The sequence below is a fragment of the Protopterus annectens genome, chromosome 2.part1 (assembly GCF_019279795.1).
Source record: "Protopterus annectens isolate FY-2018-M chromosome 2.part1, PAN1.0, whole genome shotgun sequence".
Lineage (NCBI taxonomy): Eukaryota > Metazoa > Chordata > Ceratodontiformes > Protopteridae > Protopterus > Protopterus annectens.
Genome location: NC_056729.1, coordinates 1,796,174,274 through 1,796,197,066, shown reverse-complemented (window position 1 = coordinate 1,796,197,066; position 22,793 = coordinate 1,796,174,274). Strand labels below are relative to the sequence as shown.

General features: G+C 39.6%; 1 protein-coding gene across 11 annotated transcripts in view; it reads right to left on the bottom strand.

The window, feature by feature from the left end:
- The window catches only part of HSPG2 (heparan sulfate proteoglycan 2), a 2,126,006-nt gene that overhangs the window by 1,345,140 nt on the left and 758,073 nt on the right, over positions 1–22,793 (bottom strand). For all 11 annotated transcript variants that reach the window (XM_044063227.1, XM_044063230.1, XM_044063231.1 and 8 more), the window contains one exon: positions 16,927–17,106. In XM_044063227.1, coding sequence (XP_043919162.1) covers positions 16,927–17,106 — 180 coding nt within the window. The remainder of the gene's footprint in view (positions 1–16,926; positions 17,107–22,793) is intronic.

Here is a 22,793-nt window from a genome sequence, read left to right as displayed (position 1 = left end):
AGCTACTCAAAGTGCCTTCATAACTACAGTGGATACATTTTAATCAGAGGTGGTGCAGAGGTTACAACTGCAAAATGTAATCCGTATGGTAAAGGGTTTAATTCCCTCAACCCTCACTTGTCTAATGTCTGACCTTGAACAAGTCACGTAATCAGACATTGCTCTTGGGTCACCCCTGAAAAGCGACTGTGTGTCCAGTGGTCTACCTGGTTAACAAATATGATTACTTATTCATTATTTATACACACATCTTTTATAGCAGTAACAATTATGCACATACCGTCATCATCAGTTGTATAATCAAAGTCCCCAGAACCTTTTTTAAAACATGGGTATTTCTTGACACTAAATATAAGACAGTTGTCAAAATATGATAAATACAGAGCATCTAGACTTCCAAAAGCATGCTATGTCTGCAGTGGAGATAACCACTCTTCTTATCATGCAATCACTGTTGGTCATGCACTTTCACCTCTGAAAAGAAGATAAACAGGAATAGGGTTCAACAATGAAGAGTGGTGTACTCCAGTGGTTACATATGCTTTATAATGCTTGTTTCCCTTTTGGCGTTGGCATTTGCACAACTGCTCGACTTTTTGCTGCATCAGGTTTCTGTCCCTATGATGTTAGGGCATGACAGAGTTTTAAGTAACCATTCTTATTTAACTTGATATCATGATGTTGTCATCTACTCAGCAGTTTTAGCAGTCTCTTGTCATGCTATTCTGGGATCAGAGTTCCCAGTAGCAGTTCAGCAATTATGGTAATAAACACTAAGTATTCAACCACCTGTGCAACAACTCTTTGGAACACTTCTGGTGCTGATAACCTAATAGTGGTCTAAGGAATTTGTAAACTCCTAACAGTGCAATAAATGCAAACATTTTGTACTTTGTTTCATTTGCCAAAATCCATGCTTTTCGTCTAATATTGAAAACAGCTTGGCACTTGACATACTTGATACCACTTTCAATAGTAAACAATGAGTAGTGTTTTAGTTTATACACAATATTCCGATCTTTTGATAAATATAAACCCAAATATCATATTTCTTTACAACAGCAACCATAGTATTCACACTTTCTATGGTCATTTATGGCTTCTCAAGGAAGGTTTTCCACTCACTTTTTTATCCACTCTACTCCTGGGGGCTACTGGGGCTCTTATTTGGAGCATGTTAACTCTGTCATAGCATCATGTTTTATTTGCATAGGGTATTCTCCTGGTAAACTTACTAAGCCTGTAAGTAAATCACCACAGTTGTCCAGGATATCATTTGTAAGGATCTGTATAGCATGTGGGAAGTTGTTATGACTGTGTGATTGACTCTGTAAATACATATTCTTTTATTTTACACTTTGAATTTCTTTAACTCTTCTTATTTTCTCACAAGCAAAACAACCAATAATATCAAGAAACTTGACTTTTTAAATACTACAATTTGTAAAAGAATCTTGAGTTTATTTCTGTCAGTGTCATCAACTTTTTACATAATGTCTATACTTTTAGCTAGAATATTTTAATAACATTTTAATAAACCCTGCTTTCTATAATCTTATACAACCACACCCCAATAAAACTACTTCTGGACATCACCAAAGCTAACAAATCAGCTGGGAAATCACTCTTCTCGCACTGCATTCCTAAAATATGGAACACACTTCCCACCCAAATACCCTCTAATTGCTCTATGGAACAATTAAAAAAACTTCTAAAATCACACTTAAGCAGCTCTTGGCTCTGTCCCTGCACTTGTCCTACCTATATATTTTATTCCCAAACCATTACACATGTGCATTTCTGGGATTGCATACTGTGAAACTCCTTAACCAACTGTAGAGAATCTATGTATATGTCTGGTTTACAACAAGGTCACTATTAAGCTATGGTGAAATATATATTATCATTGTAAAACAATCTAAACCACTGTTTAATATCTGTATAATTGCAAACATACTTTATCTGTTCTGTTGTCAATACTGTTCTTTTGATAAATTTGGACTTTTGTTAACTTTGGACTTTTGTCAGTTTTATACCTTTGTACATTTGTCTGCTTTGTATTTCTGTCAATTTTGCAGCTTTTTTCCCCCAGGCCTTCGCTGAAAAAGGACCTGTGTCCATTTGGACTTTCCCAATAAACAAATGTAAAATAAATAAATAAGTAAATAAATAACATTTCAGTCTTCTCCTCTATGCCATTTACAATATCTTCAAAGAAAATCAGGATATTATACTGCACCTGTACTTAGTTTAAAGTCAGCATTTGGCTTCTTAATTCTGAGCATGGCTTGATAAGTCAGGCCTGCACGCTTGTTTTTCAGTGCTTCTGAGGCATTTTTTACTTCAAAGTATTAGGTCTCTTCACTCTAAAAGCACTTGTGATCAATTTATTGATACAGCTTTCATGCTTCTACTAAAAATGCATATTATTTTAAACACATTAGTTTTTCTTTTACATATCTTTGCAAAATGTAATTTTATATAACAGATTCTGAAAAATGGACTAAATGCAGGACAATGACTCCTAGACTTACAGCCTCATCCAATACATGAAGCCTAAATCTTAACTATGTGCATTTCTGTCTGGTCTTCAGTGTTGTTACTGTACCTTGCCACATGGCTCATGATTCATATTAATCAGTTTTTGAAATATATTCTTTCTTTATTTCTCATGTTAACTTTTTACTTGATTGCTATTTTATCTTAGCCACTTCCTTTTCCACAGTTTATTCTTTTAACTGTTTGCTAGAAATATCACTTGCTCATCACATATCCACAGACTTTGATAAGGCTGAGTTTGTTTTGCTAATAGCTTGCCCCTTATACACCACAGAGTATTTTGTTATTAATGAATCATGGAACTCACCAGTGCCATGCTCTTTGTCTCTTTTCTTCAGCTTAGTAACCATCAGTGACCCTAAGGCAGCATTTCCTTGTTATCATAAAGGATGAATGGCAAACAAACAGTAAGTTCTTTCTAGAATATCAATAATTATTGAACTTCTGTCATATTGCTACCTTTTTATTCCCTTCAAAGAAGTAAAAGACTTAAATACATTCAAGGCTTCTTCCCGAGAGATGTGGAGGGATGTAACACATTGTACTTTTGTAGGCTAATCCAGTTGCTGTAAAGGATAAATCAAATTTACGGATTCAAAGCTTCTAGTTTTTTTTTATAAACTTCCGTGGAAATGGAGAATTCCAGTGAGTGTAGCTGAAGCAATTTGTTCCGCTAAGAAATATGCTTCTAGACTTACAAACACAGAAACTCATGAATGCAGAAATATGTCTTTACTGCTGCAAGTACCTTTAGTCAGTTCTACACAACTTTCTGCTCTTCTGACACTATGTGATGTCTAGATGCTGTGGTCTAGCTTCCATAAAATCTATATTAACATTGAATTCTCTAGAAGCAAGTGCACATAGATTGCAAACTCCTGTAGCTAGCTTCTCAATACATAAAACATCTACTCCATATTCTAAACTGTACATCTCACCCTGATTGGAGAAAAAATGTTCTCCTTCAGGGTGTTAATATATAGATAATACCCAGTGAAAAACAAATTTGTTACTTCACAGCAGCATATTAAGCTGCTGTGAAGCTCAGACTGTAAAAAAGCTAAAGGATGCCATTATTTTACATTTGCTAAACAGTACTTTGCTGTTTAACAAGTGTACAATTAAAACAAAAAGTAAAAAAAAAAATAGAAAAAAGCATGTTTGTGTGTGTGAATGTCTGTGTCTGTGTGTGTGTGTGTGTGTGTGTGTGTGTGTGTGTGTGTGTGTGCGTGTGTGTGTCTGTGTGTCTGTGTGTAAGATAGTGATTGTTTGTTCCTATGCATAAGTGTGCATGTCTATCTGTCTGTATTTCTGAATGTGTATATCTATTTATATGTTTGTATGTCTGTTTGGGCTTCTGAATCTATGCGTGTGTGTATGTGTGTGTGTGTGTGTGTGTGTGTGTGTGTGTGTGTGTGTGTGTGTGTGTGTGTGTGTGTATAGAATAAATAATTTCCAAGCATATTCTGGATGCAACTATTTTACACTATAAAAATAAAACAGTAAATAAAAAACACAAAACAACTGAACAGATAAATCATTGTCTAAGCACAATAATGCCCTCCAGGGCATGTTATTATGTAATTATACGATGACCGTCCATTAATATTCCAAAACGTGCACACTGATTGGCCAGTGTGCTCGTTGTAAATGCCACAATATACCAACGGAAAAAGGCCCGGTCACCCAGACTTTTTTCCGTTGGTATAAAGTGTCCAAAATCTTTTTTTTTAATAAATAAAAAAAGAAAAGAAAAAAACTGAGTAACAGAGACTTTCTTTTCTCCGTTGCTTCCATTTCACAGCACTGATGTACTGGGTATGCGTATGAATGCAAGTCCCATATGCATGCGCAGTACATCAACACAAGGAAGCGGTATACCACCACCGGCGGAAGAGCAGGAATGCACTGTTATACAAAGACATTACTTAAGAAAAGTATTTTTTTTTTCTTAAATAATGTCATTGTATAATAGCAATAACCGACTCCGTGATTGTGGTATATTGAAATTTACCCATGGTTGGCTTTACTTAATCACTCGGGCTTCGCCCTTGTGATTAAACCATGCCAACCATGGGTAAATCTTCACTATACCACACTACGTCATCAGTTATCGCTTAAATAATGCTCTTCCAGGGGTAGAGAGGTCCTCTGCCTGATGCATCTGGCCTAAGAATACCCCTGGGCATTCATTATTTACACAACAACATACACCCTGGAGGGCATTATTGCTTGCATAATGACAACTGCTGATCTGTTTTTTTTTCCTGCACATTTGACAACTACGTTAACATCTTCCATCTACTGAGTGACAGGCTCTTTTTTTCACCGAATATAAATTATGAAAAAATGAAATTGTGATTAGTTCATCAACAATTTCCATAAAAAATTCTGTGTTATGCTTATTAGGGAAAAAGTCGGAGTTCTTACTGAAAGGGTCGGTACTATCCAAAGCAGCACATAAGTGAAGATTTATAGTTCCAACATATTTCTAAGTATCAGCCTGAAAAGTCATGGTTTTTGAATCTCCCTTTAAATGCATGCCTTACTGGAAGTGATTTACTAACAAATTTATTTTATCTTGATAGAATTCAACCAGTACCCAAGCTGCTGTTTTTGTACCTGTGCTAAACAGGTGCCATTCATAATTATCTACTACACTGTTAACTTAATCAGAAATATTATTTGAGAAACCCCATAATTTTAAATGGTTACTGTAGAAAGTACAGTTGTGTACCTACCATAAATGTAGATGTTTGAGTGTATTGACTGTTGCAGTCATTACACTTGGGTTATCCTGCTGGCAGGCTACCCGCAGTCGGCCTGAATTCCAAAGTCCTGGTCTGGCGTCGGTTGCTGTCGCCTCTTCCCTGACATCAGTGCACCAGGGGTATATAACATGCAGCCGATGCCATTTTCTTCAGTTTTTCTTGCCCCAGATGTCAGGTGCCCCCAAAAGGGTAGGCTAAAAACATTGCTTATAAAAAACATGCACTAAAATAAACAAACACAGGTGGACAGTGGTCTCACCTTCGATAACCACATCGCCACAACAGTCAGGAAATCCTTCTATGTGGCACACCTCATCACAAAGGGCTTTTCATCCAGAAAAAAGGAGGTCATTGTCCCACTGTACTCATCCCTCATTAGACCCATTACAGAATACAATGCCCCATTTGGTATGTACCTCTCAACACATCTGCAACAACTGGAAAGGCCTCAGAAATACCTCACTAAAAGAATCACAGGCCTAAAGCAGATGCCCTACGCTGACCGCCTTAAAAAACTCCAGTTATACTCTGTCGCATATTGTCTACTCAGAGGCGATCTCTGCTTAACATACAAGGCCATGTCAAACCCAGAGCTGTTGGACATGTTACACTTAAAGAAATCCCAATCCCTCAGAGCTACACGCTCCAGGGATCTAAACCTTGTCATCACAATAAACAAAACATGCTGGAGGGATAGGTTCCTGACCCAGAGACTCCCCAGACTCTGGAATAGATTGCCCATACATGTCAAGCAGAGTGCCTCTTTGGACCTCTTCAAGAGGAACCTTGACGATTGGATGGGAGAATGGAAATTCACCCCAGGGATCACGTCAGTCGCCCTGCTAGACAGGGGTCCAGGAAAGTAAATAATGTGGGAAGAAATAGCCAGGGAATTGTTATGGCTAGGCTTGTATAGGCCCTAGGGCTGATAGCCTAGTACCAACCTATGAACCTATGAACCTATTACCTTAATCTACAAGCAAATGCATCACCTAGGTTGTATAGAATAGAGAAGTACAGATAAGTTCCGGCAAAGAAAGGGGGATGGTGGGTGGGTAACCTGGACTGCAACAGTGAATACACTCGAACATCTACATTTATGGTAGGTACACAACTCTACTATGTTCATCGTGTTTCACTGTTGCAGTCATTACACTTGGGTTGAATCCCAAAGCTGAGGTTGGGTGGCTGGTTCTAAACAGAATTAGGAGTGGCTATGAGGCCCTGCAGAACTGCAGTGGCAAAGCCTGCTCTGGATTTAGAGTAAAGAGGTAAGTGGTAGTGCTTTGTAAAAGTGTGCACTGAAGTCCAAGTAGCAGCCTCCAAAATATCCTTAGTTGGTACTCCTCTGAGGAAGGCTGCTGAGGTGGATGCTGCCCTGGTCGAATGTGGCCTAATGCCCTTAGGCACTGATTTGCCATGTTGTGAATAGCAGAAATGAATGCAGTGTCCTATCCATTTTGAAATAGTCTGCTTTGAGATAGCCTTTCCTTGTGATCCTGCAGCATATGCCACTAAAAGTTGCTCAGTCTTTCTGAAAGCTTTAGTTTTGTCCAAGTAGAAGCATAGCTGTCTGTGTATGGCCAAAGAATGCAGAAGTTTCTCCCCTTTATTCTGGGGATTTGGATAAAATGTAGGTAAATGAATGGCTTGATTGAGAGCCGCACTGGATACTAACTTAGGCATAAAGGTTGGGTTTGTCCTTAGAGAAACCCTGTCCGGATGGAAAATGATAAAATTTTCCACTGCCATTAATACCTGTAACTCTGAGACTCTTCTTGCTGAAGTTATTGCTAGGAGCAGAGCTGTTTTCCATGGTAAGAATTTTATCTCGGCTGTATTGGCTGGCTCAAAAGGAGGCAGTGTGAGCTTTTTTAAGACAAAGTTGAGGTCCCATGCAGGTATTGGTGCTCTTCTTGGGGGTCTTATGTTTTTGGCCCCTCTGAGGTACTGCCTTAGTAATGGATGTAAAAAAATAGGTTGGTCCATATTGTAATGAGCTGAAATGGCAGAGGCATGGATCTTAATCGATGAAAAGGATAGGCCTTTGTCCAACATCTCAGTTAGGTATTGTAAAATCTGAGGAATATTGGGTACAAGCATGTCAATTCCTTGTGCCTGGTTCCAAGCACAGAATCTCTTCCATTTTTCTGCATATGATTTTCTGGTGCTGGGCCTCCTGGCCTCCAGGATAACATCCATAACTGCTTTGGAGAGACGTGTGTCCTGAATGGTTACATTATCCACCATGCAGCCAGATTTAGGATTCTGAGTTGGCTGTGCAGTATCTGATTGCTTTGTTGGGTCAGTAATGAGGAATTTGAGGTAATGTCCAGGCTGGGCCTTGAGACAACCTCTTTAGGATTGGGTACTAGTGCTGGCTTCTCTTGTCTGACCTTGAGGAGTACCTTGGGGAGGAGAGGCAGTGGAGGAAAGGCATATACTGTAAGGTTTTTCCAGCTGAATGACAGAGCATCCACTTTCCATGCTAGCTTGTGATAAGTCCTTGTACAAAATCTCTGTAGTTGGCAGTTGTGAGGGGAGGCAAATAGATCTATGCTTAAGCATCCCCATTTCCTTGTTATTATGCTGAACATTTGTGGATCTAGTTTCCACTCGTGAGGATCCATGAGGTTTCTGCTTAGTTCGTCTGCCAGAGTATTTGTCTTTCCTGGCAGGAATTGTGCTTGCAGGTGTACTTGATAAGTCAATGCTGTGTTCCACAAAATCATGGCTTGTCTGCAGAGGGGGTAGGAATGCGTGCCTCCCTGCTTGTTTATGTACCACATGACTGTAGTATTGTCCATCTTTATCAGCAGTTTTCCTGGATGAAGTAGATCCTTGAAAGCTGTCAGGGCATTCTGAACAGCTAGCATCTCTTTTTGATTGATATGAAGATGCCTTTGGATTGAGGGCCATGTGCCCTGAATACATTTTCCTGCCATGTGGGCCCCCCAGGCATAATCTGATGCATCTGTTGTTATTGTCTGCCTGGCAGTGGGTAAAGTGAAAGGCTGCCCCTTGTGGTGACAGGCCTGTGCCCACCATCAAAACTCCTGTTGCAGGTAGGGAATGAGGGTAATTATTGTTTCCAGGCTGTGGTAATGTTGAGTCTAAACACTTTTTAGATACCACTGAAGTTTCCTCATATACAGTCTTGCATATGGAATTAACAGAATGCAGGATGCCATGAAGCCCAAAGCCTGCAGAAGTTTTCTTGCAGATAACTGGGTTTTTGTTGCCAACATTTCGAAGTAAGAAGTCAGTTGCCTTTGTTTGTCTGGTGTGAGATAGGCCATCTGGGCAGTTGTATTTAAGCTTGCACCCAGGAATATTATCTCTTGAGAGGGTACTAGTTTTGATTTCTTTTCATTTACTGTGCACCCTAGGCAAATTAGCAATCTTTTTACAAACGCCAGATGCTTTAGTAGAATGTCCTTGTTCCATGCTTGAATAAGGCAGTCATCCAAGTAGGGATATATTTGAATTCCTCTTTGTCTGCAAAAAACAATTACTGGTGCCAGGCATTTTGTGAAGACCCTGGGCGCAGTAGATAAGCCAAAGGGCAGTGCAGAGAATTGGTAGTGCATTGAACCAGCTATGAATCTGAGGTATCTTCTGCATGACTGTATGATTGGGACATGCAGGTATGCCTCTTTTAAGCTCAAGGTTACAAGCCAAGCCTTCTTGCCCAGCATGGGCAGAAGCTGCTGCAGAGTCAACATTTTGAACTTTGGAACATCAAGACAAGTGTTTAGAATAGACAGGTCCAGTATTGGTCTCCAAGCTTTGTCCTTTCTGGGTACCAAGAAAAGATGTGAGTAAAATCCTTGCCCCTGCTCCTGTAGTGGTACTCGCTGAATGGCATTCATGTGCATGAGGGATGAAACTTGCTTTTGTGCCTCTGCCCATTGATTGTGTGGCAGGTCTGGTATGCCTTTTGCCTTTGGCAGGGTGTGAAAGTGGAACCTGTAACCCTGAGACACTATATTCAAGACCCATTTGTCCTGGGTGATATCATGTGCCTGTTTTGTGAGAAAAGTGCTAGTTTTCCCCCTAAGGGAGTGTCCGAAAGATAAGTGCTTGGTACTGGTAGAGGAAAGTCATTGGGACTGTTTCCTATAAGGTTGAGATTTGTCTTCTCCGCTTTTGGAGGTAGAAGCACCTCATTGTTTAGGCCTGCATGAGCCTTGGGGCTGGGATCTGCCTCTAGGGCACCTGTATCTGCCTCTTTTTGGACTATCTGACATTGGAAAGGACCAATTTTGTGAAGGCCAGTTACTGCTAAATCTGGGTGGCTGTACCTGTAAGAAATCCTTAACTGTCTGCATAGATTTCGCTTTATCCTCCATTTTCTTCAACACCTCTTCTAACACCAAACAAAGTATCATGCTGTAATGGAGCATCTAATAATTTTGCTTTAACATGATCAGGCAGATTCTTCTCCTTTAACCAACCATGCCTCCTAACCACAGAACCCGTTACAGCAGCCCTACAAGAGGCCTCCAAAGAATCAAAACCACATTGCAAAGTATGTTTTCCCACCTGTTCAGCTGCATGCAGTAAATCCCGTATTTCCTTGTTTTCAGCACATTCAGTATTTGTCAACATTTTCTGTTTTAACAGTGACATTAAGTATTGCTGATATTTAAGCATATGAAACTGACAATTTAAAGCCCTTACAGCCAAGGTAGCAGAAGTGTAAACTTTTTTCCCCATCTGTCCAGTGCTCTAGAATCCCTGTCAGAGGGAACAGGATTTTTTGCAGTGGAAGCCTTGACCTCTTTGGGACCCTGAGATATAGTTTCTGGGTCAGCAGCAGGGTTTTTTATATAGAAATTTATGAGAGTCTGGAACCCTGTAGTACCTGTATGGCTTAACGGGTGCAGGGGGTATAGAGTCTGGAGACAGGTCGGACTCTGAAAAAACATCATCTACAATGTCCAGAACAGGAGGAATAGCAAGGGGTCTGTGCTGAGGAAATAAAAGAAAATCTCTGAGCCTTTTCTTGGATTCTGAATAATCCTGGCTCTCCCAATGAAAGTGCTCCCTCATAGTATGCAGGGTTTCTCCAAAAGAGTAATCCTCAGGAGGAGAAGCTGAAGGAATGGATTCTTCAGCATCAGAATCCTCATAGGAAGGAAGAGAGTATTCCTGATCAGAGGAGGAATCAGAGGAAATGGAAACCTGATCTGAAGATTCATATTCTGTCTCTTGCCTAGGCCTCTTATCAAGAGGGGGATGAGAACCCCTGATCAAAGTAATAAGGTATCCGGCCATTTTGAGCATCTGTTTTTTAGGCAGGGAAGTCTGTCCTGGAGAATGCTGTACTTGTTTCTTTGTCTTTAGAGCTGCTTTTGTCTTTGGCTTTGAAGCTGAAGATGGCTTTACATATAACTGTGTCGGTCTGAAAATACCCTCAAAGGCCGATGCCTGCACAGTGGCTCCGGACCCATCTGAGGGAATAGTTTCTGAGGATCCAATACCTTGAGTTTCCAGAGGCCCAGTCAGCTCCACATGGGAGTCGGAAGCGGCCTGTGGCTCTGAGGTATTGGTTGTCAGGGGCTGCGAAAGCACCTCACTGAGAACTGGCGAACCGGTGACTAACTTAGAGGAAGTCTCATCATCGGTTTTGGACCTCGGATGCCTGTCCTTGTTTTTATCCTTGCGTTTTTTATAGACTCCGGTTGTCGGCTGTTCCACTGGCATTGTATAATTGAATCTGCGGCCAAAGTAACGAATGGCAAAATCGTACCGACGCTTAATAGTGCGTTGGTTAAATCTAGCACAAAACCGACAACATGCAACATCGTGGTCAGGGCCTAGGCAAGGAATACAGTAAGAGTGAAAATCCTTATGAGGTATTTGCTTCCCACAAGAAATACAATTGTTAAATTTTTCTGACATTGGTCTGGAGCAAGAAAAATGTTTCCCCAACAGGGTACTTAGCTTTAATGAAGACTTTGGATCTAAAATTTGAATTCGAAAATCTCAGGAGTCGGCCGACCGGCACTTGCGAACTGCTTTTGCTTCGGGCACCGCTCGGCAAGAAAAACTGAAGAAAATGGTGTCGGCTGCATGTTATATACCCCTGGCGCACTGACGTCAGGGAAGAGACGACAGCAACCGACGCCGGACCAGGACTTTGGAATTCAGGCCGACTGCGGGTAGCCTGCCAGCAGGATAACCCAAGTGTAATGACTGCAATAGTGAAATACGATGAACATCAGTGAAGTATTCATAAAAGAGTAGCTGATACAAACTGATCCTCATTTGGAAAAAAAATCCACTATACCCAAAGCAGTGGACAGCAGATAACTGGGCAGTCAGTGAAATAAAGAATTCCATTCTAAAGTTTCTAATGTGATCAGTTTTGTGCAGGTTCAGGGATCCATCACAGAATAACATCTCCCATGGATAGGGCAGCTGAATGGAATGATGGCGTGTTTCTCATTGTAACATTCTTTAAGACAGCATCTTTTAAACAGATACCATAGTAACAACACATTTCTGTAACAGTGACAGGATATAGAAGTTTAAAACAGCCAACTATGCAAGCACTGCCTATGAATATGGTATTCATTTACACTTAATAGAATTACTTGTACAGTACAAAAAAGAAGTATCTGATGTCGCTAACCAGGAATAAGGCTCTCAAAAGTAAGATGTATGTGGATAACAGAACACAGGCCACAATGTGTGACTTTATGGTGAGAAATGGACATGAGACAAGATAAACGCTCCCTTCTAATTACAAAACCACACATAAGAGACAATGTTCATTTGCTTCTGCTCCATTACTCAAATGAAATACAAACACTGCCCCTCATATGTAGCAAAATTCTGAGATTTCAAGTATGTGCACACAATCCTTAGACCACCATCTTCATTATCTCTGAAATGTGGCTGAAACCACTTATAAAGGGCTGTGACTTCTTTATAACAGGTTACTGAACATGCAGAACAGACAGGGAAAAAAATAAAAGATAGAGGCAATGAAGTTTTCAGCTGCGGTGGTGGTGCTGCAGTAGCATTGCCGCCTCACAGTAAGACATTGTCCTGTTCGATTCTCAGCTAGAGCGTCATCTTTGTGGAGACATACGTGAATGAGCGTACCTTCATTGAAGGTTGTGCGTCAGTGCTGGCAATTCGGCAGGTAAAAATCCACTGCCAATCATTAGCGGACCGGAGTTCCGCTGTGGCGACCCGTAACCGGGAAAAGCCGAAAGGCACAACAAGAGGTAATGAAGTTTTCACAATGATTGAAACCTCACTGAAATCAAACTGCCCTAAAAACATCCTCTTAACTTACTTGAAAGAAAAGCCATATTGCTAACTATGACAAAAGGAATCTACAAGAAACTACATGTTGGCTACATAAAACCAGACAATGCAAAGAAACTGTCCAAAATACTCATTTTGTTTAGTGACAACTTCACTAGTGAATTAATGCGTGTATATATTATATTCTCGAAAGATGACAATGTCGAATCTGACATTGTCGACACGAGAATAGCGAAAGTGCAGAATGTCGAATGGATAAATGGAAATCTCCATAAGGGGAGATTTCCATTTACTTCAATGTAGTGCAGTCTCGGAGTTGGTATATTTAAGTAGCGAGGGGTATGGGGGGGTGCAGCTTGAATGCCTGAAAGAACTGGGAAGTGAGGATGGATGCATGTGGCTGCTGCCAGTTCACCAATTCTGGGGAAAGGGAAGGTTTTGACTCAGCACACGGGCAACCACTATTGGAAGCACTAGGTGTTCACTCAGTAGAGTTTGAGCCTACCAAACCTGCACTGTCTGAGTCTATTCATACTCATAAGTCAGGGGGCACTCAACATATAAATCACATGTTCCTTTAGGAAACAACAATAACAGAGGTCAGAAGAAATATCAAGGTAGTGAGGGGGGGGGGTCTACATTACAATCTCGAAGACTGACAATATCTAATATGATATTGTCGATACGACAATAACGAAAGCGCACTACAAACGTTTAAACGGAAAAACTCCGTAGGGGGAGATTTCCATTTACTTCCATGTAGTGTGTTCTCGGAGTTGGTATATTTAAGTAGGTGGGGTGTGGGGGGGTGCAGCCCCCCCATGGGTGGTGCTGGAGGGGGGCTTGCCCCCTGCCTACACACCATTTTTTTTTTTAATTTAGTATTTTTTTTTTTTTTGGTTTCAATGGTTTAAGACTTCGATCACTGAAGTTTGATCTTTAGTGATTCGAAGTTTTAAACCTTCGAGATTATAATATAGACCTAGTGAGGGGTGCTCCCAGGGGTAGAGGGGTAGGTCACCCAGAGGACTAGAAAGCTGGCTTGACTCCTAAAGCCCAACTCTTGCCCAGGACTGGAGGGTTGATCTGGATTTCTGGTTAAAAACAAATAAGCCATGGAGCTTTCCTCTAGCCCAGGAATGCCCTGCTCCTGTCCCTCTGGAACAAATGGGCAAAGTGGATGTAAGTAGAAAAATCTTAAAGAAACGTTTTGTGTGCATTTGAAAAAATAAAAAGACTCCTACTTGACATCAGCCCCAAAACAGAAACAAATAACATCACAGAGTAGATACTAATAAGGCAACTACAAAATTTCCAAATCTGAATAAGCTAGCAAATCAACACAGTGACAAAAAGCCTCCACCAACAACACCAAAAACAATACTCTTATGGAACCTAAAAACACTAAACAGGGACACCATAACAAATACCCTGTCAACTGCAAAATGCAACTACCTACATCAGCCATACATCAGCCAGAAGATGTGCACAGAAGTCCTTAATACATTCAATTAACTTCTATGGCATCTTCTGGATAAGCATTTTCCACACGAGTGCACAAACAATATAAGGTAAGAATTTACTGTGACTAATACTGAGGAAATAAAATTCCTAATCCCTATTCATGTTTACCTGTTTACAAAATGTCTGATTTGCTACATAGAATGAAAGAATCCTAAAACTCTAAAACTGAAAATAATTTTCATTGCAAAGTAAAACCCCAACTAAGCACAGTTGCATGAAAGTGTAAACACAAAACAAAAGCTATTTTTACTTAAGACATAAGGTGATGTAAGGAAAGGAGTACATTTAAGTGTAACTCACACAAATTTATCCATATTCAGAAAAAATCCTTCCAAAACCAATGTAGTGAATGACAGATAAATATAGATTTTATGTGACAAAAGACAGATTGAGTTTGTATTAACTTGCAGTGAACTTGCAAGCACTCTAAGCTGTTTTAAGAAGTAGGTAAACTAGCCACAGATTTTGGAAGAACTTGCATTAGGCAGTGCAGACAAAAGAATCTGCTAGGCTACAATGGAAAGGATCTTAACATACAAAAGACTACATCAGTATGTCCCCTTCTGAAACTGCACCTGAGTAGCTCATTACAAATCCTGAGAAAGAATGGATAATAACATTTAAAGGGGAAATTCTATGGAAAATAAGCACTTATTAAACTGAACTTTGAAATAAGTGCGGTGCAATTCTATTTATTCTTGAGTCTATTTTTTTTTGCAGTTAAAGACACAACTGCTACTGGAAAAAGCAAACTTCTTGTGTGGCTATTTGATAAAGGTATTTATTATACCATCCTAGTTCCTAAACAGTTTTGCAAAACATTTTATGATGAGATATTTTACATAACTTTACGGGTTATGATTATACCCTGTAATGTACTTGGGGACTCTTTGTATTCATCAGAAATCACGAAAACAGCCCACAAAGTTGACATTGCCACTGGTAAACATAGCAGTAGTAAATTCCATCACCATATACATGTTTGTGAAGTTACAAAGTCTGCTACCCCTCCTGCAGGGGCCTGCAACAATGGCCAGCACTATATATTATGCTGTGTATAACAGTAGACATGTCCTCAAACCATTTTTCTGTCACTGTACACATATCAATGTCCTCTAGGAAGAAGAAGAAGAGGAATCCAACTGCAAATGGCACTTCATCAATTGTTGGGACACCAATATACTAAGGAAAAATAATTCTGACTCTCCATCCCATTCCCATATTTCCTCACGTGATCTTTTTTTCATACAGAAGTAATTCTGTACAATTTTCTTGATGTGTGCATGAATGTCAGTGTGTTATTCCAAGTGAACAGTTACAATTAAATTGCAGTACCACATGCTGTGTGTGTATGTCAGTTCAATAGTATACCTGCAAGTGGAAATGCAAGCTCAACAGAAGCCTACATATGCTGGCCAATGGCAAGGACAAAGGATGCCCACCTACACTGGTGGTGATGTACAATCTAACATGACAAGTCTATTCAAAGGAGGTAAGCAAGGGAGTGAGGCTGCTCTGGTCAGCTCACCATTCCTGTGGCAAGAGGGAGAATTGTCCCTAGCCCTGCTGCAACAGTGCTTGGATTAGAGAGAGGAGGAAAGGCAGAAAAGGATGGAGAGCTAACAGAACAATGCTGTGTTTGAAACATCATCAAGCTTATTGGATTGGGGGGGGGTCACTGCAATCTTGTCTTGGAAGGGGAGTAAATGAGTAAGGTAAGTAACCCCCCGACCCCCTGATACAACTACAACATCACTCCCCGCTGGCATGTCTTTTATGTCTGAGAGGTGAACTCATCAGTTGAGAGGGTCTTACTGGAAAAAGGAGCCATGAACATGTTGTACAAAAGGCATAGGCTAGAAAGGAATCCCTGTCATTATTCTGTGAGCAGCAGAACTTGACCTAAGAAAACCCGGGTAATATGAATTTTGCTTCAGTTTAAAGTGATACCATTACAAAAGCAGATTTTTCAAGCTAAAGTTTATTAGGATATAAATAACAGTTCAAATGTTACAAAAACAGTACAGCAGAAATTTCTACTTAAAAAAACCCATACAGGTTTAGCAATCAAAATGCATTTACTAAAATAAAGCATTTTACTCACTTTAGTTTCCGTGGCACAATAGTTAACACACTTGTCTTTTATGCAGAAGATTGTGAGTTCTACTCCCACACCAGATAAATTGACTGCGGACACTGCAGTTCAGCATAAGTGGAGTGCTGCACTCCTGCTTGTGTTGGCCTTTGGATGAGACATTAAACTGAGATCCTGTTTTCTTTAGCTGTAGTAGCTCAGGTGATTGTAAAATTGAAAACATTAGGGGATGTTATTTGATACTGTGGCCAAATTTCCCCTAAATAAATCAGTTTATTAACCAGGTAAGCCCACTGATCACAAATGTCCCTTTTTAGGGGTGACCTGGGTGCACTGACTAGTTGCTGAGCATCACACAGTAGGCAGACAGAGGTGAAAGGAGTCAAACCCTGTACCCTTGAATACAGAAAGCATCTCATTAACAGCTCAGACGCTTAAGCCTCTTTGTAAACTGATATACAACCACACATAATTTTGCAAACGGCTGATCACACCGTTTATCACAATACCCACAAATCAGACTTCAAATGTGTGACCTCCAAATAAATACACACACACACACACACACACACACACACACACACACACACACACACACACACACACACACACACACACACACACACACACACACACTCAAACACATTGCTGCAAGACAAGAAGGCTGTCAGTTTTTGATACTTCCTTACTCACCTCTCTGAAAAGGACTTCCCGCTGGTTGATGACACCAGGACGAGTGGGACTCTGCACCCGATAAATAAGTTTCCTCCCATTTCCTACAATAATTACATCAGGTTTCAGCAATGGGTCTGACTGCTCTCGACCAACATTGTAACGCACTTTGAATCGCAGCATTCCACCATAGGAATCAATCTGAAGGCAAAACACATAGACGACATGTTTTTAAAACTAATAAATGGAAGCCTGAAATGAAGCAGAAGAAAGGAACAAGTACTGCAATGTGAATAAAGAAAAATAAAAACTCATGAGGTATCTGCTCAAAGAAAAGCTGTGGCTCACAAAGTTAATGACATAAGTGTAAACAATAAATATTTTATAAAAAAAAAGAAACACTATTATTTTACAATAAAAGTCTTTCACATAATCCAATATATTCTACTCTCTTGCTATATCAAGGAAGCTCTTTTCTCTTTGCAGGTTGTTAATCAACTTTATTAGCTTTTATTTATTTATTTATTTATTTCCAGTTTGATTACCAGGGAAGTCTACTGGGCCCAGAGAGCCCGTTTTCAGTGGAGGTCTGGGGAGAAAAGCTCCATGAAACAGATTACAGTAAAGATAACAGTCCAATAGAAATAAAAGTAAAAGTACAAATACAAATACATATCAAATAATACAAAAGTGAGCAATATGGCCCATAGTGAAAAAATATTGTGCAGATACATTTTAACAAATCTGCACAGTTAAAGTCAAAAGTCAAATGCTATTTACAATATTTACAGTGTGTGACAGATCATATGGGAATTAGCTACAGAAGGTTATAGCCAGCTATAAGGTGCTTAGGAACTCAGGAGGATACCCTCCCAGGGGCTTTGAGTTCTAGGTAGTGAGAATGCAGTTACATTTCCATTTGGAGGAGAGGTAGGTGTAAAGCTGAGTTTTGAAGTTGTTTGTGTTTGACATTGTCCTTAGTGTGGAACGGAGAGAGTTCCATTTCTTACCGAAGAAGAAGAGAAGTTGCCCAGCAGGATGTTTAGGTTTGTGGACAGTAATTAAGTTTTGGTTTTCAGATCTGAGAGTTCTATTTGGGGTGTATGGGGAAAGGATTTTAGTTAGATCGGGGCATTTGGTTGGATTAAATATTAGTCTATGTGCTGTAGTGAGCTGGAGGAAGTCCAGGTAATTTGTGAATTCTAACCAGTTGAGGGATTGGTGGGCAACACAGTGATGAGTGGAATGTTTGGCTATGCTGGCAAATTTAGAAATTTTGTTATAACAGCTTTCAAGTTTTGAAGTGAACTTTTGACACAAGAAGATGAGCCTCCCAAACAAAGCCTCAAGTTTATCGTTTCCAAGAAATATGATTACTTAAAACAATACCAATCAAAATGGAAAAAGCAAGTACGACCATCCAGTGACCACAAAAACAGTTTAATATCATCTAGTGCCTCGGCACACAATGCCTCCAATGGAGTAATAAAACACACCTAATATACTTTAAGACAACACCTAAACAATTACACAATTAGACACTCAGACAATTAAATACTCAGTTAATCATCCATTATAATAAAACTTTCCAATTACAAGACATATTGATCCCAGCTGCGGTTAAAGTACCATACTTGAAAAAAATGAGATTCTTTATATAAAAGTTTCATTTTAACATCAGAAAATTCTTCACGTTTCTATTTTTTCTAAAATAGTGCCCTGCAGTCCTGCCGGGTCACCACTATGATTACTTCTTTGTGTCTTGCTGTAGAATATTATAAAAAACAACACTTATTCACTTGTTTATTAATCCGCTTGGAAAACTGGTCAGAGGAGCCTTTTCAGCCACAACACAGACCACACACAGAAGGGAATTCATACAGGATAAAGGGAAAATACAAAGTCTGCTCCATATGGTAGAGGGACACACCCCTGAATCTGGCCCAGATGGCTGGGATCAATTAGTGGTTTTGGAAGTCCCTGCACTGAAGCAGTGACTGAAAGTGCGCAAGAGAATAGATGGGTGAGCCTGCTTACTTCTTTCATGGTGGGAGGCATGAGATACATGCCCAGGAATGGGTTCTCTACTTGAACTTCTTGGTGGATAATAGAGAACAAATGGGTGCACCTGGCTCAAGGGCATGGGGCATCTGTGTACGTATGTCACTCACGGACATAACTGTCAGCCACTTATAATGCCCACTGAATGTGCATCCCCGGAGATGTCACTGAACAAATGAAGGGGAAATGGTAGGACTAATGCAAAAAAAATAAATAAAAAATCCGTCCTCCATGCAGATGATGGCACCACTTTCTGTGCATTTTTCACCAATGAAATGAATGAGCTGTATGAGTCTCATTTCCTGAAATTGATCCATCATAACTACACAAGTTTTCAAACAGTAAATACAAAAATAATAAACAAAACAGAAAACACTTGTGGTAAAAATGCAGAGTGCAAGAACAGCTATGAACGTCTAAGAGTGCTTTTCTACTGTGCTATCCTTACTTCAGAAGTAAAAACAAATACATCCACAGATAAAATTTAGTCACACATTATTAATTTTAGCAGTATTTCCTTATTGTGGCTTTTATTGCAGGAGCTGTACATCACGGGTTATGAAGTAAGGTGGTCTGTGTCAGATAACATGATTGTGGAATGTAAAACCTTTGCATTATTGAAAAGTGTTTACAGACAAGATGTGAAAAACTGAAAGTATTAGGTTTATAAGTAAGTACTAGGTTAATTGTGCTTTTGGGCCTTTTTAAGCTTAGCCAATTTCCCTTGGTGAGAGTCAAACCCTGTACCTCTTATCTGTGAGGTAGACACTTTAAACATTATGCCAAGCCCCAGCTCATATTACTTCTACTCCATTAATAATGGAAAATACAGAGTGTAATACTCTGATGTTGAGTGTTACATGTAAGCAGTGGCGGAATATTAAAAAAACATGACATTAAATACACTTTGGTAATAGGGACACAGTCAGATTAACACCTTGTCTGGCTTAGAAGGTATTGAAACTAACAAGACTGCAACACTGAGGCAAATATTACATAAAGTATAAGCTGCACATTAAGCAATGTGAAATCTGCAAGTTAATATGATTTGGTAGGAATGCAGGAAGAAATAAACCTTCACAGGCTTGGAGTCACTGAAGACTTAAAGGAGGGCTGGCATAATGGTTAAGTTCTTGGCTTCATAGATACAAGGTACAGGGTTTGATCTTGGCCTCTGGATATTGGCTAAATTTATAATAAGGGGGTTGGGAGGGTGGCCTAATGGTTAAGGTGTTTGCCTTGCAAGTACAAGGTGCAGGGGTTTGGTTTCTCACTCACAAAAAGGGCTGGGGCTAAAAAAAAAATTAAGGCAGTTAGCTTAGTACTAATCTATGAACCTATCTATGAACCTATGAAGACTGTAACAATTATAAAACATTTCCCAGACTTTTGTTATTAAGTTGGGGAGGGGCTATACAAACAGTAGGGTTTAGTAAAAAAAAAGTGGCAGTAAAACATGATAGGTAACATGCAGCTATACATATCTAGTTGATAGTATGAGCCACAGTTTATTTCATAGATTCATAAATGGCTGTCTGCAAACTATTATATTCTTAGGCAATAACCAGACAGTGATCAAAGGTGAGAACCAAATACTGTAATTTGGGTCAGTGAGGTAGATAAATACCTTACCATCATGATATTACCCAAGCCCCCCTAATTAAGGGTCAGAATCAAACTCTGACAGGAAAAGACCCAAACCATTATGCTAACCTCTTAAATAAATATATACATACAGTGGATATAAAAAGTGTACATACCCCTGTTAAAACGCCAGGTTTTTGTGATATAAAAAATGAGACCACAATAAATCATTTCAAAACTTTTCCCACCTTTAATGTGACCTATAACCTGTACAATTCAATTGAAAAACATCTGTTAGGGGAAAAAATATAAAAAATAAAAAACGTACAATAAGCTGGTTGCATAGGTGTTCACACCCTTAAACTAATACTTTGTTGTGCATGCTCAGCCTTAAACTAATATTTTGTTGAAGCACCTTTTGATTTTATTACAGCATTAAGTCTTCTTGGGTACACACCTGCCCTCAATTAAAGAGATTCTGATAACCCCAAATAAAGTTCAGCTGTCCTAGTAGGATTTTCCTGATATTTACCCAGTTGCCTGCTATAGCAAAAGCCATGGTTCGCAGAGAGCTTACAAAGCATCAAAGGGATCTCATTGTCGAAAGGTGTCAGTCAGGAGAAGCGTACAAAAAAAGTTCCAGAGCATTAGATATACCGTGGAACACAGTGAAGACAGTCATCAAAAAGTGGAGAAAATATGGGACAACAATGACGTTGCAAAGAACTAGACGTCCCTCAAAAACTGATGAAAAGACAAGATGAAAACTGGTCAGGTAGGCTGCCAAGAGACCTACAGCAACACTGAATGAGCTCCAGTAATTTCTGGCAAGTACTGGCTGTGTACTACATGTGACGACAATCTGCCGTATTCTCCATATGTCTGGACTATGAGGTAGGGTTGCAAGACAGAAGCCTTTTCTAACACAGAAAAGCATCCAGGCCTGGTTAAAATTGGCAAAACAATACATCGGCTCCCAAAAGCATGTGGGAAAATGTGTTATGGTCTGATGAGACCAAGGCTGAACTTTTTGGCCACAATTCCAAAAGGGACGTTTGGCGCAAAAACAACACTTTGCATCACCAAAAGAACACCATCCCCACGGTGAAGCATGGTCGTGGCAGTATCATGCTTTGGGGTTGCTTTTCTTCAGCTGGAACTAGGGCTTTAGTCAAGATGAAAGGAACTATGAACAGTTCCAAATACCAGTCACTTTTGGCCCAAAACCTTCAGGCATCTTCTAGAAAGCTGAAGATGAAGAGGAATTTCACCTTTCAACACGACAATGACCTCAAGCATGCATCCAACTCAACAAAAGAATGGCTTCACCAGAAGAAAATTTAAGTTTTGGAATGGCCCAGCCAGAGCCCAGACCTAAATCCAATAGAAAATCTATGGGGTGACCTGAAGAGGGCTGTGCATAAGAGATGCCCTCACAATCTCACAGATTTGGAGTGCTTTTGCAAGGAAGAGTGGGCAAATATTGCCAAGTCAAGATGTGCCATGCTGATAGATTCCTACCCAAAAAGACTGAATGTTGTAATTAAATCAAAAGGTGCTTCAACAAAGTATTAGTTTAAGGGTGTGCACACTTATGCAACCAGCGTACTGTATGTTTTTTATTTTTTATATTTTTCCCCTAACAGGTTTGTTTTCAATTGAATTGTACAGGTTATAGGTCATATTAAAGGTGGGAAAAGTTTTGAAATTATTTATTGTGGTCTCATTTTTTTATATCACAAAATCCTGGCATTTTGACAGGGGTGTGTACACTTTTTATTTCTACTGTATATTTATAAATTATAAATATTATTTATATCTTTGTTTACTGGAATAATTCAACTGAGCATTGATGTCCCTTTTCAGTGGAATCCCAGGGAGAAAAACTCCAAAAAATACACAGATGTTACAAAACAGTGTGTTAGCATATACAATGGCACCCAGAGTCATCCAAATAAAAACACAGGAGGTGTAAGGTGAATATAAACTTTGTAGTACCACAGCACTCAATATAGAATATACAACACTGGTTAGAAATGTCATGTTTTGAATATGTGTTTACACATCTGCGACTGTACATGTTAAAATGATATTTATGCAGTTCAGATTAAAGTAGATTTGGAATAATTATTAATGATTTTCCCCCCTGCCCCATCCCAAGCTGCTGTGCACTCCCTGCCTCTAAATGCTTCTGCTCTTTGTGTTCCTGCCTGTCCCTGCACTTGTCTATCTCAAGTGCCCTG